The sequence below is a fragment of the Pogonomyrmex barbatus genome, unplaced genomic scaffold (assembly GCF_055798465.1).
Source record: "Pogonomyrmex barbatus isolate J1 unplaced genomic scaffold, ASM5579846v1 scaffold1, whole genome shotgun sequence".
Lineage (NCBI taxonomy): Eukaryota > Metazoa > Arthropoda > Insecta > Hymenoptera > Formicidae > Pogonomyrmex > Pogonomyrmex barbatus.
This window is the reverse complement of record NW_028297098.1, coordinates 18,053,959-18,075,536: the sequence shown is the minus strand read 5'-3', so window position 1 is coordinate 18,075,536 and position 21,578 is coordinate 18,053,959. Positions and strand designations below refer to the sequence as shown.

The window sequence follows — 21,578 nt, the reverse complement described above, 5'->3', positions numbered from 1 at the left end:
GAATCGTCATTATTATCGAAAATGTCACATTCAAACAAGTTTTCGTCATTTTTTTCATCATTCTCGTTCGAATTGTCATCTTCGAATTGGTGATCATCGAAATTCCGAACGGACACACCGTGCTCGAAAGGATCCTTCCATCCGCCCAGACACTTCTCAAACGGAAGATTTGTCGTTGTCACGCGAAAACAGACGTCACCATCATCATCATCCAATATATGCACCTTCGATGATTCTTTTTCGTGTAAATTTTGCGAATTCTCGGGATCAGGCGTGATTGCGGAATAGTCTCTGTCCCACGCGTCGGACACTACGTTTTCAAAATCCTTCAACGTGAAAAAGAGCGATGGATATTTGTCGCCTTTTTGCTTAGATGCGACTTTGTGGGAAGATCGAAACGATGATTTCGACGTGCTTGATTTCGAAGCTGGATCATCGTTCGCACTCATCGTCGAATGATGATCTCTCATCAATGTTATACCGTCGCCAAATTTCGTTGCCATTATTCTCGTCGCGGTGTCGATGATGCGACTTTCGCGCTGATGTTCGTTTTTGGTTATTGAACATCTCGTCGCGATGTCACATTGCGGCGGCTGGATTCTGGTAGATCGAGATTTGTTTCGTTGACATTTTTCCGGCAGGGGTGCTGATGGTAGTGGTGGTGACAGCGGCGGTGGCGGACGTTTTTGCTGAGGTATCACGATGTCTTTCATGGTTTCCGTTGCACCACTGCTTGCCACCGAAGATTCGATCGACATGATTTTGATCTTACGTTTAGTTCGTCGCGGTGGCACGGGTGGTTCGGTCGCATTTTCGTTATCTGCCATAGAAAAATATTCGAAACCTTAGAGAAAATCCTTAACTTTGATAGAAAATAGAAAAATCTGTTTCAAATGATTTGAAAGTGATTGTTTGAATATTATTCATGATTATTATGATTATTATGATTATTATGATATTCATACGATTCTTATAATTCTTACAATACATAATGCCAACAGTGATAGAGGGTCATTCTTAATAGACGAAATTCAGAACGTGAACGCGAGAGAATAACCACGGCGTTGAACTGTCTGAGACATACTACAGATGATTCCTTAGAAATGACAGGCGTTCCTTTCCCTCTCTTTCTTGTTACACGGTTAATACCAATATACCAATGCTTATATACCATTGCTAAGCTTTAATTTCGTGTATGTGATTTTAATGTGATTTTATTAAAAACAGAAATGCAAGAACATTGCATTTTATTACAATATTATCAGAAAAATTACATTGCATTATATTATAATATATTATATGAAAAAGTTAATGCACAAAAATATTTACATTTTAAATCTTACTCCATTTATATGTATAGATTTAATCAACAAATATATTATTTAATTACATGAAATTATTTTTAGCTTTGCTGAATAATTAAATAAATATTTTGTTTTTATTTTTCTTGTGAAATGTGTCTATTTTTTAAATAAATTCAATCTAAACAGGTAAGAACGATTACGAACTTATTTGGTAGCTCGAGAAAGGCTTCGCTAAACGGATAATAACAATTCGATTATACTCGAGGCGAATACTATTATACTACATGTGTTCGGCTATATATATATCTAGCTATATATATCTAGCGAGGAGTCTTTTTCCAAACAGAATTTTTTATCAGATTCAATCATGCGGTCAATTTGTATTATATTACTCCGGAAGATGTAACAAGTCGCCGAGAGATTTTACGTCGTTAAAATTTTATATAAATATAAAATAGACATACGATATTATATTGATACGTTACTTACCTAAATGAAAACTTGACGACTTGTTCTACTGACATCGAAATCTTCTATAGACAGCAACATGCTGGCAGATTTTAACGTGTTATTGTCACCGAAATCAGTCATGTATAGATTATTTGCATTATTATGATTGCCCATTGCGCTGGATGCGGCGCTGCTATATGCACTTGAAGTATTCTGCACCGATGCTACGTCAGTGGTTTTCTGAACAATCCATTTGTTCATCATGCTGGACGTTTCCGCTTCCGACGATACGTCAAATTTAATGTCACTACGAACAAGAAAAAGAGAACAAAAGAATTGACTTTATGTAATACAGCGAATGGTATTTGGTATATTTTATATAATCAATAATTCGCAAAATTAATCAATTATATTATTCAATTGAAAAAAGGCAATATAAAACACTATATTCTAATTTATTCAAAGCTGTTTGATAATTAAATTTGCTTTCGTAAAATATTGCTCGTTGTTTTAGAAAAAAATTAAATTGTTAAATAAATTATATCGATTGAAATACTCACTGTAAATAATTGTTCTCTACAGAATCCTGACCTTGGTCATTTCTTGATTCTATGCTCTTTTGAATAGCGGGCTGCGAAAGAACCAACTCAATCGTTTCGGACGAGCTCTGCAGCATCTTCAGAGCATCCTCGTAACGAAGATTCAGCAGATTCTGTCCGTTTATTGCTACGATCCGGTCACCTGTCAAATGGAAATTTGATTAAAATATTTATGTATGTAATTATTTATTCCTGTAATTTTTTAATTTGAATTTAATTTGAATTTATTTCTTCATCATTATTATGTCACTGGTTTTTCGATTTATCCATTTATTAACATTACAACTTGAGACTACAATTTTAATTTTGAGTAAGATATTTTATTTTCTTTGAAGCAACATCAAACTTTTTGCTCATGTACCTTTATTTACGTTTCCGGCCATATCGGCTGATCCGCCAACAGAGACCGCTTGAACGTAAACGCCACCGTCGTTACCTTCCATCACTTGCAAACCTATGCTACCACCGTGGCCGCGTTCCAACTTGATCGTGTGCAAAATTCGTTCCTCGGCAAACGACAGTTCTTCCAAACGAGCCATTAAGGATGCAGACATTGATTCGTCCTCCGGGACTCGAAATGTTTCGTCGTCAGTTCGTATATCGGCATCTACCGAGACAAAAGACAAGTGGATTTAAATAAAACTTTTACTTTGGTAGTGATATTTCTGATAAGTAAAATTTTTAAACGAACACAAGATTGTTTAGATATAATAATAGCACCATTATTATTGGATTAGTTGGATTAGAAATAAAAATTTGATTAAAGTATATTTCGTAAAAATATTCGTCAGAATATTTTTATATTGAAATGTAATTTTTTGGTATTTCTATAATGTTTCTTATTTTTGCAATATTTTTAATCACATAAACACAATGTAACTTTTTTTTTATATAAGAGAAATTTCTATATATAAAATATATTTTTAATTATTACTAACTCAGCACATATGCTTCCGGCATGGGTGATTCGGTAGATTGCGCTGATAATGATTGAATAGATGATTCGGTATCGGATTTCAAAGACAATGATTCCGTTTCGTCGGTAAGCGCGGTATCTTTCTGGACCAAGCTGCTGTAAATCGCTCGTGTTCCCATTTTTACACCCAATCGACGTGGCAGGCTTGGTGTACGTAAACCACTCGACTGTTTCGGTGCGCCGTAGTTCGGTAAACTTGATGTCTTCATCTAAAATGATAATTATTAATTATTAAACAAAAATGTACAAGATATATTTTAAAAAATAATCTTAAGACAAAAGTTTAACAACAGCAAATTCGGATATTAACAATAATGAAAAGTTAGTTAACGATTGATATAATTGAGATTTTACTTTTTGCAATGTCTTCTTTACGTCTGACACGTTCCAAACTTCATCCGGAACAGGAAACTCGCTCTTTTTCGATAGACGAACCTTATTAATAGCGGCGTATAATTCTTCAGGATTGTTAGGTTTATCCAACTGATTAATGTTGTTCGATATAACTTTTGGAAGCGAATATGTACATTCGGTTTCAGCTTCGCTGTCTAAACCGGGACGACCATAGAATTTGTCGTGCTCCAATTTTGTTTCTTTGGGTTCCAATAAGATTTCGTGCGGTGTCGTTAAGCCTCTCTCTGATTCTTCCTCTGTGTCTCGCGATTGACCTTCTGGTTCTAATCGCACATTTACCTGTGCATAAAGAGCATCTTCTTCGGATGAAAAAAAGCCGGGTTCACGACCAGTCTCCTTCGTTGTCACTACAATTGTGTCCTTTTGAGGATTTTCGTTCTCCTTATTTTGATATTCCTCCAATTGCATCGGATAGTTTATTTTCTGTTGCATTTTAATCGCGTTTGCGATCGTTATCTTAGTTTTACCGTCACCAATCTTGGATTTCAATGGTGAAGGTTTTGCTTCCGTTGTCAGAGGCACCCCAAAGTCTAAAAGAACATAAGTTGATTGCTTCTGAATATTTATATATTAATTTAATTTAAAAAATACCATTTTTCAAATTTATAATTTTAATAAACTTTATTTACATTAATTGTTATATTTTAAGAACTAAGAAATCTAATAAAAATAGGAAACATGATAAATCGATAAATTATTAATAATAATAAAAATATTGACTCTAAAGAAATGTTCCGGTTCATTACTTTCTGTCAAATTGTCAGAATAATTGTTAAAAATTTCCATTCATTTTCTGTGATATTATCAAGAAAACTTTCATAGAAGAGGGAGATCAAAATCCGTGCGGCAAAGTGTCACAATTTAGCTAGTTTCCTGTCACATTACTTTCACGGAAGTTCAAGTTCTAAACATTTCAACGAGCTTAATCGGTAGGAAAGAGCGCGCGTACCTTTAGCGAGGCCCTGAAGCGACGTGAGCTCCGAGCGAAGTCTGAGGAAGAACTGATGATGCAGGGAGGTGAGCTTGAAGGCGAAGTAACTTCTAGAAAATAGAAAGGTACTTTATGCAAGTCGTTATTGTAAGCGGTGGTGGGCGGCGATGCACAACGAGCACTCGATATACATTTCCGAATGCTCGCCGGCACTCCGTGTCGTTTAAAGTCATTCACTCGATCGATCTTCGAAACTGCAGCGGGCAAACTTACTTTCGATGATCCATCCGTAGTTTGAACTTGCATCGTTTCCCATTCAGCTTGCTGTACACCACCAGGCAACTCTTGCTGTAACTTAACGTCTGCACGTCCCGCCATTGAAAGTGGGCCAATTCCGTTCTCTCCCTCGGCTCGCCCCCGCGTTCTAACAGTTTTAAACCTTGAGAATGTATCGCCAGCCATACGTTGCTCTCCGTCTTCTTCTTACCACTCTTATTATTGTTCTTGTTGCCTTTAATGCCATTAATATTATTAATATTGTTGTTATTATTGTTGTTACACGTTACTTCGTCGTGGCACAATTTCGCCACGTTCTTTTTGCGCTCGTCCGAATAGGGTATCATCGGCACGTTCTCGCGAGAACTTAATCGCGGGATTCTGCTGTAAACAGGACAGGTCTCTCGGGCGGATTTCTCCTGGCGATAAGCATTTCCCGTGCCGTCGAGGGACGACACGACATCGCGGTTGTCGGACACGGCGCTCTTGCCCTTTCTCTGCCGCGTCATCAGTTTCTCGAGCTCCTTCGAATCCACCGTGGCGATGTAGTAATGCGAACCGTAATCCGGTAGGGACTGCGCGTGAGTTATGAACATCTCCTCGGCTTTGTTCGAGTCCAAGCCACGGCGGTCGCGGTGAGCGCGGTGTAGCTGCGCCCGAAGTGTATCGGCGTCGACGCAGGGCTGCGATTGATGCCGGTCCGCGCTCAATATCAAGGACTCCGGCACGTAGTGCTCGAGGAGGAAGTAATCCCCGCAGCCGTGCTCCTGTGGGATACATATCGGTAACTCCGATGAAGCGGAGAATGATCCGATCGCGCGCGGATTACGCCAGAATTATTTTGTCACAACGGATCAAAATAACGCCTTTGACAATTAACTACTTACTTAAGCTGCCGAGAGCCGAGACTTAACTACAGAGTTCAACTATTAATACTATAGATTAATAGTTGAACTCTGTAGTTTAATAATTGAATTTACAGGAATTATTACTATATCTATATTTTAACATAAAATCTAATCTAAGACATATTGCCAGATGAAAAAGATGACATCAATTCTGAAATATACGTACGGTATTTGTTTCTTTTAATTCATTTCACTTTTATAAATTTTAGAATTTGACTTCACTTCAAAAAAATCTTTGATATTGAAATTTTTAATTTACAATCGATGTAAATTCAAATATCTATATTTCGAAGTCGTATAGAAGTTAATTACATTCCATTAAGTAAATGTAGACTTTTTATCTATATTAATATTCTCTATCTATCGTATTATAGTTTCTCATTTTATCTAATTCCTAAAGTTTAACAATCGTTCCTCGAATATTTCACTATTTCGTATCGTGACGCTAATTTCATCTCAAGTAGCGCGTGTCGTATGAATCACTCGTTAACTCACGTTGACGTTGTAGTTTCCAAATTCAGCTTGAAGTGCAAGGCCCGTTAAATTGATTAATTCGGAATATGGGCAGACCAGCTGCTGCTCCAGTATACATCGTCTTATTTGTAGATATAGCAGATGCTTCGATATCCAGCTTCTGAAAGCGATACGGATGCAAGTTAGTTAGTCGCATTCGAATCGAACGTATTATTGTTATCGGGCTTGAAACGAACCTGGTGCCACGAAGAGATGGCAGAAAAAATCGAAGCCGCAAATAGAGCATGAAACTAGTTGGTAGACCTAGTAAGCCTTTGCTTTTGCCACTGCTTAACCATCCCGGTGGCGCGACCTTATTTAATTTCGTGTCGGGTGGTAACATCGCGAAATCCCCGGCCAGTAGCACAGCCAATCCTAGAGTGAAGTTTTCGTCGAGGCTTTCCGCTTGGACAATAGCCTGAAAGGATTTGCGTGTACAACGTGTAAAATAATATATTAAAGATTTATGTCTGACTAAGATAAATCAATGTATCGTATGTTAGTTTAATAATGATAATAGCTTTAATGATATATGAGAGCAGATATAATATCATGTGAATGAATACTATTTAATTCAAATATAATTTTTTTTATAATTCTTTGCTATAGCATGAACATGTAATACATGTTTTTGTATTTTTAATTGATATTCTTCTACAATGTATGTAAGAGATACAAGGAAAAATGCTGCAATAGAATCTATAAGCTATGATTCATCGCGGAATTATTATGCGAGACAAGCAATTAAATGTAGAGAGCACGAGTGTGCATTTGATTGCTCTAAAAAATTATTATGGCGCAACATGATATGCATTTCTGGCGCAGAGGTAATTTCTATTGGTGTGAATTTTTAAAAATAATCCAATTGAGAAGTTCTCAACGAGCTTCGAGTTTCGAGCTCTGTAAATCAACCAAATTTATTAAAAATTGTACGATAAAATACTCCGGTCACGTTCAAGAGCTTGAATTAAGTGGCTGATATAAGAAGAGTTGCAAGCTCGAGACACAGAGACTGTCTTTTTAAACTACTAACGAATCTAAATGCTATTCAATTTCTCCGCTTCAACTTGTGCAACATATTTACAAGAAAGTATATTATAAATATTCTATTTTCTGCTGAATTTTGAAGATACCGTTTGTTACTTCAACGGAGCAAATTAATTGTTTTTAATTATATATCATGAATTTTGTTTTGACTCTTTAATATTCCTATAAATAATTTAGAATAACATTCACCGATTCTTTTATTGATAATTGGTAAATGGTAAATCTGTTAAATCTGTAGAAAACGATTGGATTTGACTGTAGAAAATTGTTGGATTTGAACAAATATTATTAAAGAATAGATTTTTTTTTTATCGGAAAAGGAATTGCGCGATACGGTTGTCGTCGAGATCACATAACTCGTGGTTTGTGGATCTGTCGTATATAATGATTAGGCTTGGCGGCTCGCCAGAACTTCTCGCGAGTTCACGCCGGAATTTGTGGTCTCGTAAACAACCGGCCATGTCTTGGCTTTCGCGGGCTAAGTGTGGCTTCGAGAGGCCACCATCGCACGAACATTATGATCAAAGTACCATCCGCTTGAAAACTAGCGGATGAAGTATATTTTGTAAAGGATGTTTAGTGAGGTATACCGGCAGAGTATATTTTTCCGTGTACAGTAAATGAAAAATAATTTTTTCACGAAACACTTGCGAGACGCCATATATTCCACTTATAGATGATACAATTTATTAGCGTCCTGAGAAATTCAGAGAAGAATCTTGTGACATAGAAAAGTTGCACACTGTGTAAAATATGAAATATTACATTTGAAGAAACATCACTAAATTGATTTTAAAATATTTTAATATTTTCTCTTGAATGTACGATTTTTACTGTCACTTTATTATCTTCGGATTATATATACAAATTTAAAAATGTGAAAGTAATAATCATTAATCGCATTTGTCATTCACAAATAAATGTATATCTTTGCGAAGGATTGTTAATGAAATGATTGTTAATGATTATATTAACGATATCACAAATGATGATCAACATGTTTCACGTGTTTCATCACATTTTTAATACTTTAAATTACCATTAAACTTTAAACTTTGGAAAATGTCAGGATAATATTTTTTTATAATTAATATGTTTTTGAAAATACCGAATAAGTTCTGTAAATATGGTTTTTTTCTTTTTTTAGTTATCGAGATATTTATCATAGCTAAATTGCAGATAAAAAATTGACAAATTTAGAATTTACTGATAGATTTTTTGAAAAGTTTACCTGGAATAAATCCCCAGCAGTGACCTTTTGAGGGTCGCAGGTTACCTCCACGCGTTGTCCTGTCAGCATTATTACGACTATCCGGCCAGAGTTGCCCGCCTACGCAAATGAACAAGTTATTAGTTTACCATGGTATCATTCTATCTCCCCCTCTCCTCTTTTCTCTCTCTCCTTCTTTCTTCCTTCATTTTATTTTTTTTTTTCGCAATTTTATGTTTGTATAGTTATTTATTTCAAGCTATTTTGCATCAAAGAAGTATAAATCTATTCATAAAAGATATAGAATTATTTTACGAGAAACTCTATAAGTGGAATTTATTTTTATTTATTATTTTAATAATTAATATTTGTGTATTTGATACAAATTACAAACATATTTTATATAAAATATAGAATATCAAACTTTACAATATTTAAATTTAAATCCCTTTTTAAATTTAATAAAATATTTTAGTTGAATAAAATTAATATTAATTTAGAAAATAATCATTGATTGTTGATTTTTGTTATCAAGGAGATATGAAAGTCTGGAATTATATTGAAATAATCCATATTGTTCATGCAAATCCACGTATACAACCAAGTTTGAGGATCATACCGAAATCCGGTATGGTCTAGTGGCTAGGATACCTGGCTTTCACCCAGGAGGCTCGGGTTCGATTCCCGGTACCGGAATATCTTTTTATCTTCGATTTCTTCTATATAGGTTGAAGTATGTTCTTAAGGTCACCCCTTAGTGTAATCCGGTATGGTCTAGTGGCTAGGATACCTGGCTTTCACCCAGGAGGCTCGGGTTCGATTCCCGGTACCGGAATCTTTTTTTTTCTTTTTTTTATTTAGATTTCGCAAAAATGAGAAAAATAAAAATAATATTGCAGTATAAACAGAAAATAAATAATAAATAAAAATATTTTTATTAATATATACTTTCAATGTCTTATCTGCAGAACAAAAGTTAATTAAAATATTAAATTAAAACAGATATAATATACTAAATTGTTTTACAATTGTATCTTAAAGATTAAACGTGTATTTGAATACATTTTTATATATTAAATGTTGAATAATTGCGCAATAATGTTTTATTAGCCGTGTTGCGTTATTACTTTTGTTTTACATTCAATAAAATTAAATTATATTTTGCAATATAATAATTTATTACATTTGTTGATATTAATTTAAATTTTAGTGTTATTAGTAACTTGGGATATACGAACTTTAGTCCTCTCCTCTTCAATCCGGTATGGTCTAGTGGCTAGGATACCTGGCTTTCACCCAGGAGGCTCGGGTTCGATTCCCGGTACCGGAAAATTTTTTTGTGTTTTAAGCTTTTCTTTATTTTTATTTGTTTGTTATGCAATTTTGCAGTTACTTATTATTTTAATTTTGTGTTAATAACAATTTTTTTTAATGTTAATATGTTCTTTTTCACTTTTCTAACTGTAAATTTTATATTTATTGAAATATTTATCAAAATCGATATTTCAGATTATACAAATTAATTTTTATTTGTAGATAATTAATGATTTGTTAATGATGAATTAAAATAATTTCATTAATTATACAATACTTAAAAAGATATTAATGATGGTTTTTTGACAGTGTCTAATATATTATATATTAAATTTTGACGACATAATATGTAATAATACGTTGTTTAATAATACAATTATTTCAATGTGTTGTCATCATTGTTTAGAGAATGATCGTCACCGTCCGATATGATCTAGTGGCTAAAATATCTGATTCGGGTTTGATTACCGAAATATATTTTATATTTATTTTTATCAATATTTTAATATTTTTTTTTATAGTTATATTTTTATACATTATTAAAGTAAATTTTTATATATTTTATGACTGTAATAACGGATAAATGTGATAGTTTATAATAGCCGGACTATATAACTCCGGTATGGTCTAGTGGCTAGGATACCTGGCTCTCACCCAGGAGGCTCGGGTTCGATTCCCGGTACCGGAAGTCTTTTTTTTTTTGGCAGACTTTATAAAAATTCAAAGTAACGTTAATAATTAATTCGCCTTAATTTTTAGAATTTTAGAAATACATAAATTATACATTTTTTTGTCTTTTGAAAAAATTTTTTGAAATTAATGAATAGAAAAAAATAAAAAAATATTGGACACAAGAAATTTTGAATATTTTCATTAAATATTTTTTTTTGTTTTTTTGCTAGGAATATAATTTACATATAAAATATACGATTTATGTGCAGCTTTAATAATTCATAAGTTATTAAAATCAAAATGAAAAATGTTTTAATGAACATATATCAAATTTCAAAATCATTTACGTATATCTATATTTCTAATTATTTGATTTTATTTTCATACCTTAACTTGACCTACGCATAGTGTCTTCGGAGGCTGATTGGCACGAACTACAAATTCAGGACCCACACATTGTGCCTTATTGAAACACCTCGTGGGTCCACCCACCGTTCTATACAGGCGCGATGGTGCTCTTTGGACTGCTTTTCCCCGCCGTGCTCTTGGTCCATTCCTTACCATAATTCTATAAATATATTTACACGGTGTTCTAGATATAACAATATGCAAATTAACATAAAAATGTATTATGACACAAAAATGCAGTAACTTGTAGTACATGTCAGATGTAATCCATTAACGACGAGTTAATGTTGAAGAAACTGATTTAATTTTTTTTCATCTTTTTCCTTGACCATATGATTAATATGGATCGAGACAAACGAAGCTTTTCATTACAGATCGAGATGCACCTAATTATGCAGTGAACCGGAACGCCTATGGTAAAATTTCGCAGACATCACGTGAAACGACGATCTTGCTATATGCAGCGATGTTAACGAACTCTCTCGCACCGAGTTTAATTAAACTTTAACTGGGGTAGATTCCGGATGCTTTTTTAGGGCAGTCATCACTAAGTGCCTCTTTGTCTTTCTCTTATCCTATCCTTTTCCATCCCCTATCGTTTCGCGCCGAGAACTCGGCGTGGAAAAAGCACATCGAAATAAAAGGATGTGTTTACTCCAAATCAATTTTTACGATGCATCGGGGATGTAATGCCTATGAGAGAGAGTAGCAAAAGTAAAGATTGTGAAAAAAATATAAGAGAGCATTTATTTATTTATATAAATTTATATAAATTTTCTAGAGACAAGATGAAAAAGCTTGACAAATTTAAAATACACTGCTCAATATTTTATTAAATAATTTGTTAATTATATTAATTAGTTAAGAATTTTTAATTTGTTTAATTATTCGAGAGATTGAACCGACCGTTAAAAATCATTGTAGCAAATGTTTTACATCATAGGCATTTTTTTGTTAAAGAATTACAAACTCTGGCAAATGCAATTTTAATTTTTAATCATGTTAATTCCAACTTATAATTTCTAGATATAAAAAGTGTATAAATTTTCCACCTAACTACGCGTACACGCTGTTGCTTTATTTCCGCCCGATTAAATATCATCATAAAGCCTGGGGCTTCGTAACTCTCACGAAAGTCAAAGTTCACCGCGGCACGCCGTATTTCGGTCTTTCCACAATCGACGTGGAGGCAGAACACAATCGATCGGCATGCATTCGATTGCGATTGGCTGCATCTAGCTAGTTTCGTGCGCTCCAAGTGTATCCTGCGCTCCTCGAAATCACGTTATGTCAGAGGAAAACCGGTGTCATTCTGTAAGAGCCCAGCGTTTGCTCGTAGCGCTTATTAGTAAGCGTTTATTAACACGAACATACGACTAGGGGGCAAAACTTAATAATGTGGGTCTCGCGCGAAGATCGCGGAACTCTTTCACGTTCCCCTTGTGTCCTAATTTGCCTTTTAAACGCCCACTCTCGTTGCAAGATCGATGATATTCCAGCCGGGAAAGTACGGATTTCAAGGGAGTAAATATAAATTTCTGGATTATTCGCGTCTTTTAGATGACCCAACATTATCATTACATAAAATTGCGAGTCTGCTTGTCACGTTGCAGGGAAGTTCTGAGGTCACTTGAGACTATCTTTCATTCTTCTTATTCTTTTACTTTTCTTTCTGGAGGATTAAATAAGAGGATGTTTAATTAAAGGAATGGAAGTACTATTAGAAACTCTTTTCTCTCTCTGTTTTCCGAACGAATTGTTCCAAACGAAATTGATCATTGATTAAAATTTTATTCGAACAGCCCAAACGGTTTGTAGCGACTCGAAATAATAAATTGCATCGGGAATGAACGCTTTTTCTGATAATTAATAATGCACAATTCGTTACTCAGCGAATAATCTACTTTTTGTTTTCTCTCGTTAGCATAAAAAGCTAATGTAATAGTAAATAATAATACAGATAATTGATTACGATATGATACGAAAAGAAAAAACCTACCTGGGTGGTTTCGCTGGTGGTTCCGTATGGCTGTTACATTCCGAATCGGAGAGAGCAGTTTTTCTCAGGGTGGTGATAATTCGAGGTGGCTTTGGAGGTCCCTGGAGTCCTCTCAGTCTAATACAAGTTGTCGAATTTTGTTGCCGTATTGTCTGTTCTTCCTTTCGCGTAACGGAGATGCGAGATTCGGCTGTTGCAACGCTTGGCTGTGACAACCGTTTAAAATCCTCGTCAGCTTGCGTTCTGCTTGGCAGCTGTGGATTCGAGTGTTGCCTTTGCAAGGATACCCTTCCCGGAGGCATTCGTCCATAAAAATCCTCGCGAAGATGCTCGTTTGGTTGCGAGGTTACGTCGGGTTGAGAGTGACCGGTGTTCGAAGGATGCCTATTTTAGATTTGCATTTTTAACGCATTTTTAATTTCTCCAGAATGAGAAAGGGACATCGCGTAAAATGGAATAAATTAAATATAAATAAGAAAATTAAATATAAATAATAAAATTAAATATGCGTACTATAATATTATAAAGTAAATTTGTGTCTGATTTATATTTTTAGCAAAATTATTTAGGACTAGATTAGTTACAATTATAAAATTTGTAGCAAGACAATTTTAAATTTATTAGAGAACATCTGTATTCAAATGTATTATTTCTTTCAAGATTTTTTGTAATAGAAAAGATTGTATAAGTTCTATAAAATTCTCATTCTCATAATTATGATGAAACAATCAAAAAATTGAATTTATTTAACCCAATTATAAAATCATAACAAATATAGATTTATTAAGTTGGACTCACCATCGCAAATCGAATTTACACCTACCAAAAAATTTAGTGCTATTTATTTGTGCTAATTTGTTGCTCCAATTAGAATTTTGTTGCTCTAACCGTTTTGCAGGAAATCGCGTTCAAAGTTGAAAGTCTTGCTGGCTATTCAGCTGAACCCTCATAATAAAAAAAATATATTAGCGTATCGTATCAAAATCTAAAATAAAGCAACTCATTAGCGAAAAAGTACAACACTGCAAAAATACATATTTATTTTTTAATTTCCTGCTTCTTTTCTTTATGCTGTGCCAGCATAAGATCAAAGTTAGCATAGCCATAAAAAAAAAGGAAACTAAAAAATAAATACATATTTTTATAGCACTATTTTTTTGCTAATTAGTTGTTCTATTTTTAATTCTTTCGTATTTCTTCCAGATTTGATTGTGCGGTATTCTGTAAACTAATATTACTTCGTAAAAGTATCAAATATCAAATTTCTGATATGTTTTTGCATTATGATGGAGTAACAAATTAGCAACAATTTCTGGTGTATTTTTTTTATGCGATACGCATGTATATTTTTTTTATTATGGGAAATCCAGTTTAAGGATGTCAAGCTGGCACTCCAACACGCTTTGAACGTGATTTTCTGCTAAATGGTTAAAGCAACAAAATTCAGACTGGAGCAACAAATGAGCACATAAATAGCACTAAATTTTTTGATAGATGCGATCTCGATTTGCGATGGTGGAAGTTCCAGCTTAATGAGGCTCAAATATGGCGACATAGATCATTATGCAAATTTTATAGAAAATTAAATTACAATTAAAATTGATTAGGTTTTCTGACGCAAGTAAGATATTCAGCATATATGTACCTGCTTATCGATGACGAACCACCGTAAACATCATCATCGTGATAGATCGCGGGAGTTTTCGCCGACATTCCATTGACTCGCACATCCTGGGAGCTCAGGAAAGGCTTAACCGGTAGGGCATATATCGGGTCGTTATAAACATTTCCATCAGGATTACCGTCAACCATCGTGCTCGTCGTCGTTGGCAGATTGCCGCTACTCCTCGTGTGTTGGAGCCGCGTGTAAACCGGCTGCGAGTACGTTCTCGAGTGATGATGAGCTCGACGTGTCATCGCTGGCCCTATCGATCGGCTACCGCTTTGGATATCCAACTGCGATTGAAACTGCGTCCTGCAGACACTGAGAGTGGCCTCTCGATGCTGTTGCTGCTGTTGCTGTTGCTGCGAGTCACACAAACTCGCCAGATTGGGATGCGACTGAGAATTACATGATTGTGCTCTGAAATGAGTCCCTTTCACACGCTGGTAATTATAATGATGATTATATTGATCGTGCTGATTCTTCAACGGTTGCTGGGCGTGATCCTGCTGCTGGTTAAGCGAGCGAAATTGATTTGCCGAAGATTGAACGTAATCGTGTGACGGTTGCCGCTGTTGCTGCTGGGCAGTTAGCTGACTCGACAAATGTTGCCCGACATGAGCCTGATGTTGAAAAGACGGTAATTGAGAATTCGCACTTTGGATGTGATCCTGCTGCTGTCGTTGCGGATGATGATGATGATGATGATGATGATGATGATGACCGTAGATTTTTTGCTGATTCAGATGATCGACCGTATTCCGAGCAGGACACAGGGCATTCAGCTGGTAATAGGCCGCTCGTTTGCGCGCGGCGTATTGAGGTGATCTTACGACTTCTCGGTACATTTCCATTACTATATGCGTAAAGGGCCTTGCTTGTAGACGCGTCCGGCAGTATTCGGATATTACCTGCAAAGGCGTGAACACGATACTGCACTGTCGAGGTATGCGTTAATGGCGTGGGTGGCTTTTATTGATATATCTGATAGAGATAGAGGAAGGAATTCGCTGCAAATATAGAACCGCAGTAATTATAGTTTTATATATTATTGACATTTTAAAATATGATATCTTTAATGGGAATGTGTGCGTATAATGTAGAATTCGATACAATCTAATTCTAATACTAATCTCTTTCACGTCGATGATTAGAATTACAAATAGCGTTATCCTGTAACGAGAAGATAGATTTACGATTAGTGAAATATACTTATATACAGATAAACGTCCATGTAAATCTGAAAGTTTACAATAGCCAGACATAATATAATTGCATCGATGCGTTTATCGTGTTACCCAGCGCGCCAATTATCTAGTTTCGAAACTTTCGCATCGCCCAGTAGACGAACTATTAGCTTAAGAGGACAATGGCTGTTGTCGGAATTCTATAGATTCAGTAAGCTAAGATCCTTATGGAGAAGTGCCAGTACCTATTAACGCGTCATTGTGTTTCCTATGATGATAAATGCGAAACTTTAAACGCAGTCAAAGATTTTAGGAAAAAATTGTAAAGGCTATAAACTCTTCTTGCGAAGATGAAATAATTGTTATCGAAAACGTTAAATATCTATTTAAACGATGAATATTAGAATATTATTTACGAATTTATTCATTGTGATTAATTTTCAATTTTACTGCCCGCAGTCAACCGAAATAATTCTAATCATCTTTAATTAATAAACGCGTTCATACATTTTCCATTGGGCCTGTACTTTTTTTTTTGCTTTTTAATCTCAATAAAAAAGAGAAATTAAAAAAAAATTAATTTCACGCTTAATTAATTGAATGAAACTGTTAATATTAAATTCGATATTACATAATAAAATGATGCATAAAATTCTCAGTTGAGAATGGGATACAGATAAGACAAGTAATATTAATCAGTCAAAACATGTAATACAAAAGAAAAAAATATAATAGATAGCATTGAGGTGGTCCTTTATAGAATAGAAATGGAAATTTCTCATCGAGCAATAATTTCCAAATTCGCGGTTGACGTCCTCTTATTAAGATATTAGGAACTAGGCGATGCGCGGGAAGAGTAATAGACATGTGTGCTATTATTCTTAACAAATAACGGCAAATGGTGCTATCCGGTGGCTATCAATTTGTGCCACGACTGCATGTACTGGCTGCGAAGTCAGTAAGGCACTCGTCTTAACGGCGTGTTCAGCCACAGGCTTGCCTTACGCTTTGCCCTCCGCGCGGATAGATACGGCCAGGCAAAGTAGGTACTCGGGCGGATAATTTATTGGCCGCCGAGGAATCCTCGTAGAAACTGCGGTTCCGCATTACCCCGCATGCCATGTGCCCTCGCCCCCTCCCCCATTCCCCATTTCCTCTCCCTCGTCTTCGCGCCGCGCCGGCCGATTTCATCAATTTCGGGGGTTATCGGGGTTGCAGCTGCAGAATTATTAGCGGCCCGAGATGGACGACTTATTACGGCCGCCGCCTACGTTCTTCGCACGCGATAACGGCCGTCGCATTTTTGAGATTGCCGATCGTTAATCATCGAGCTCGGCAAAATCGTAGATATATAGGTAAGCACCCCCCCCCCCCCAATTGCAATTTTGCGTCCGAGATCGCCGTTCATTGTGCCGTCTGAAATGCGTTAAACCCCCGAACGATCCCCGGAATTGTATACGCGAACGGGTCCGCGAATTTATTTCTTATAATATCATAACGCCGTCGTTTAATGATGTCCTGGCTGCACAAAATAATCTCTCGAAAGTGAGAGATTCGGGCCCGCGATTCAACTCGCGCAGATTTATCGGTGGCTTAAATCGCGCTTGCAGCGAGGCCAATAGGAGGTCTCGTTTTAATCTTATAATTTAAAGTTATAATTTCTGCAATCAGTACTTACATGTACTTTACTTGTGTTGTTATAGAAATATATATATATATATATATTTTACATGGATTTTTGACTGTGATTTCTAAAGTCTAAAAGTGCTAAAAGTCGACCATAGTTCTTTTCGCAATATTCTCTTATTCATAAATCGTGGATGAGAAACTTCCTCTCTTTCACTTCGAGTTTTCTAAGAAAATAGAGGAAAAAAAAGTTGGATCTCTCCTTCGTCTCAAATTTATACGCATTTCAAGGCTAATTGAAAAGGTTAATTGAAAAATTTCAAAAATATTACATCGCTTACCCATTACTCATATGCTCCGCGTTCGTGTGGAAATACGCGACGCGCTACATCCTCGCGGTATTGCAACGTGCGATCGTATCCTTCATCACGCTATCTGTTCGCCCTAATATTTACACGTGGGAGAAGTCTGCATTACCGCGTCTCCCGTCTGTTTGCTGTCCGATCAAAATAATTTAATCGTGCGCGGAGGCGTCGCATGAATTCACCATTCACGATTAAATTTCATCTTGCCATTTGCATCCGTATAATGTCGCGAAAATCCGATAAACAGGCAAAAATCGCTCGATATGCATTAAACGTTAAATCCCCTCGGTGTGAACAACAAAACTGCGAAATCGAAGGTTTGCGATGACAACCTAGAAAACCTAGAAAACATGCTTTAATTCTAATATGTGAAGAAACGGAAGTTTCAATTGAAATATCAATCTTAGTTTGTTATACGGATTAGACGCTATATGTGAATAATGACAAATTAATTTGATGGTATATAATAATGATATTTATGTTTTCTGTATATAAAATTTATTTATTCATTAGATGTATAATGAGTATATATATATATATATATATAAATAGTACGCGTTTTAAAATGTTATTGGATCTGCGTTAATATTGTAAAGATAAATATATCTTTTTATAGAAATGTCATGTATGTAGAGCATACGATTGTATATTAAATGACGCATTTTTGTAACAATATGAAGTATTTTCCATCATATGTATCATTTTTATTATCTTTTTTATGTAGTATCCTTCGATGTTATACCACAACTCATCGTGCTATTATATGCGGTTGGCAGTTTCCGGAGCATATAGGTATTCATCGATTGGTTTTTAGTTCATATTAAGGCTTTTATATATATATATATGCAGGTTGTTTTAATTTTCGCATCGAAATATCTTGGAAAATATGGAAGACATGAAAATTTCTAACAAAAAGTTATAAAATGTTGGGCCTCAATTTGACTAATATTGATTCATTCGCAAATGTAATCACTGTCGATATTTTTTTTTTATGATTGCTCTTTTTTTCATGGAATCATATATTTTTTACATAATATGAATACATAATATGAATATACTCTCTTAATTATTTTGGATATGAAAATATTGAGGTACAAAAGTCAATTGTCAAAATGTCAATTTTTAATTATGAGATATTTTATATTTTATTGGCATATTCTGGCATAAAATATACAATATTTCGTAAATTATTCATTTTTTGTTAGGTTTTATAGGTCATATGTTATATAGATGTATATGTATACGTATAAAAAAACCTGTATCGATAAGATACATGCTATTCTACGTTTTCTCGCTGTGACATATTTTTTCATGAATTAAAAGTTACTTCTTTCTTGAAAGAAAGGGAATAAAGCGAAATTTCATTCAGACACGATTTACACAACTTTTTAATTGTGGATGTTAAATATCTAGGGCACAGAAGACTTAAATTAATATTTTATTAAAACAAAGTTTTAAATAGTATTAAATTTACAGCTGTGTTGTAACTGTTGTAGCTGGACTACTGTTATAAATTAAGTTCACGTCTATTATTTGCCTCGGCATTTCGATGAATGTAACTTTATCAAGGGCATTTTAATTAAATTCTATATCACTTGGCCAGATATTAAATCTCACCTTTGATTCACTTCTTCGCGTTTCACTTAGAGATAGACGCACATTCACCGCTGCAACCGCTACGTCGCTATTTCTTGTCACGCAAATCATCATCAGCGCCTGCCTCCCGCACCTCGAGTGTCGTCTCGACATACAAATGCTGCTCGCGCAACGTGCTCGCCTTGTCCGTGATAGGTGATTCAATTAAAGCGAGCTTTCATGCAAGCCGACGGTGGACACCCAAGAGCCGCACGGTGTCGGTGGCTATGATTAAGTCCACGTGGTCTATCGATTAATCCCGTACGAACATTACCGAAGTTAGATATAAGCCGCGTGCAGATAATTGCGAAATTATCACGAAAAAGAGAATCTGCAACATTGATTATTCGACGGGAAGATAGGTAAAAGAACAAACAAACGAGGAATGTAGTCGCGTGATATCGTAACTCGTTTGAGTGCAAAATATTGTATAGCGATCAACATATTTTTGATGTTTCTAACTAATGTTAATATTTATTATACGTCTGCTTTCTGCTTTCTTACACGGATGTTGTAATTTAAATAATTATTACACAAAATGGAAATATCATGAATGAAATGTATAAGCACGCGATGTCCTACATAAAATACACAGTGGCTCTTGAAATATTATGTCTTGAAATATTATGATTTGCATCGTGACATGGATGCATGTCTGGATGCAGACACATAGCGTCGGGACTAGATGCACACGTACACGCGTTTACTGCAACGCTAGTCGCAGTTACAAGCTAATGGCCGAATTGTTGCTCTGACACGCTGCACGACGAGTCTCTCAAATTTCGTCATCACGGTAGCGTTGGATATTATTAATGACAAATTGCTTTATTATTCTCACGGTGGAGAGGACCTGGCCTTTCTTGGCGCGCGCTGTGCATTCCTCGTGTGTTTGTTATCCAATTCCGGCTCGACGCAGCTGCACGTATGGATACATTCGCGACGTTGAATTACTCACCATTCGTAATCGTGATGTGGAAATTAATTTTGCTATATGCTACTGCACTTGCGATTGGGTGGGTGCTGTTAACTCGCGGATGGTCAAGATCCAAGTCGCAGCGATATGCGTTGAATAACGTATCTATCCGTATTATTTATCAATGATGTCTACATAATGGTGACTTTTTTGATGTGCACTTATTAAAACAATTAATTTAATACAGTGACCCAGAAATCTTATCGAGAGATCAACTTATGTTATTCTCGAAGTTCACTTTTCGTAACTATTAATGCAAATGCCTGATTTCATTATGTATTTATTTTAAAATATATTATTAAAATATATTTCAACAGATATGTGCATAGAGTATACATTAAAATAAGTAATGTAAAATAAGAAGAATCAAAGTATGTATTACTGGATATTGTCTGCATCGCCGTGATGTTACGTTTATCGGACTGCAAACATATCGAACGGTATGATGAAACTGGAGAATCGAAAACTGTTTTCCGAAAGATACACGTGGAAAATGATGCGTTGTTACGGCGCGGGATGAAATATCGAGCGCTGAAGAGTCACTCTAAGCGATACTCGCTGATTTATTTCAAACCATCGATAGTGCGCACGCAACGAACTTCGGAATTTCGGGCTACCTCGTATGGCAAAATCGGTAATCTCGGCCTTTTATTAGCAGATTGTACAATATTCGCCCCATACAATATTCGCCAGTTATGTAGCGGAATCTGTTCATGTATACATTGGAATGTTCGCTATGACGATGAATAACATGCAACATGATCTTTTAAAGAGTGCAAAAAAAAATACATTAAATTGTGTTTCTAAATATTGTATTGATAAACTTTAAAAAAAAAATTGATGAAAAAATGAAGAAGGATGGAAATCTGAGGATGGAAGAATTTTCATTAAAACTTAAGAACTTACATCGAGCAAATTCATCAAGGAGGCACGTCTACGAGGATCAGGTTCCGTCATGGCGGCCAACACCGATTGCAAAGCGGAAGAGGGCGAAACGGAAACAGTCCCCGTTAACGCCGTTGCTCTGGGAGTCGTGTCTAATAATGCTCTGCCTAAGGAATACATCCACATCTGGAATCAAAATGAAATTATTTTTTATTAGGTACAT

At 35.4% G+C, this 21,578-nt stretch overlaps 1 protein-coding gene and 4 non-coding genes across 6 annotated transcripts in view; 4 read left to right on the top strand and 1 right to left on the bottom strand.

Annotated features, from left to right (window-relative positions):
* Positions 1-682: 682 nt before the first annotated feature.
* Positions 683-21,578, bottom strand: part of LOC105425322 (uncharacterized) — a 76,836-nt gene continuing 55,940 nt past the window's right edge. For both annotated transcript variants that reach the window (XM_011636040.3, XM_011636039.2), the window contains exons 4-18: positions 21,377-21,541; positions 14,667-15,595; positions 13,022-13,405; positions 11,002-11,182; positions 8,650-8,748; positions 6,569-6,789; positions 6,354-6,492; positions 4,948-5,717; positions 4,693-4,784; positions 3,684-4,273; positions 3,292-3,538; positions 2,715-2,960; positions 2,315-2,495; positions 1,794-2,061; positions 683-820 (exon numbers count right to left, since the gene is read on the bottom strand). In XM_011636040.3, the coding sequence (XP_011634342.2) occupies positions 1,794-2,061; positions 2,315-2,495; positions 2,715-2,960; positions 3,292-3,538; positions 3,684-4,273; positions 4,693-4,784; positions 4,948-5,717; positions 6,354-6,492; positions 6,569-6,789; positions 8,650-8,748; positions 11,002-11,182; positions 13,022-13,405; positions 14,667-15,595; positions 21,377-21,541 (4,512 nt within the window). In that variant the 3' untranslated portion in view covers positions 683-820. The remainder of the gene's footprint in view (positions 821-1,793; positions 2,062-2,314; positions 2,496-2,714; positions 2,961-3,291; positions 3,539-3,683; positions 4,274-4,692; positions 4,785-4,947; positions 5,718-6,353; positions 6,493-6,568; positions 6,790-8,649; positions 8,749-11,001; positions 11,183-13,021; positions 13,406-14,666; positions 15,596-21,376; positions 21,542-21,578) is intronic.
* On the top strand, positions 9,253-9,324 carry TRNAE-UUC (transfer RNA glutamic acid (anticodon UUC)). Its single transcript has one exon. It is a non-coding gene; the product is annotated as a tRNA-Glu (tRNA).
* TRNAE-UUC (transfer RNA glutamic acid (anticodon UUC)) lies at positions 9,392-9,463 on the top strand. Its single transcript has one exon. It is a non-coding gene; the product is annotated as a tRNA-Glu (tRNA).
* On the top strand, positions 9,887-9,958 carry TRNAE-UUC (transfer RNA glutamic acid (anticodon UUC)). The gene has a single exon. It is a non-coding gene; the product is annotated as a tRNA-Glu (tRNA).
* On the top strand, positions 10,559-10,630 carry TRNAE-CUC (transfer RNA glutamic acid (anticodon CUC)). Its single transcript has one exon. It is a non-coding gene; the product is annotated as a tRNA-Glu (tRNA).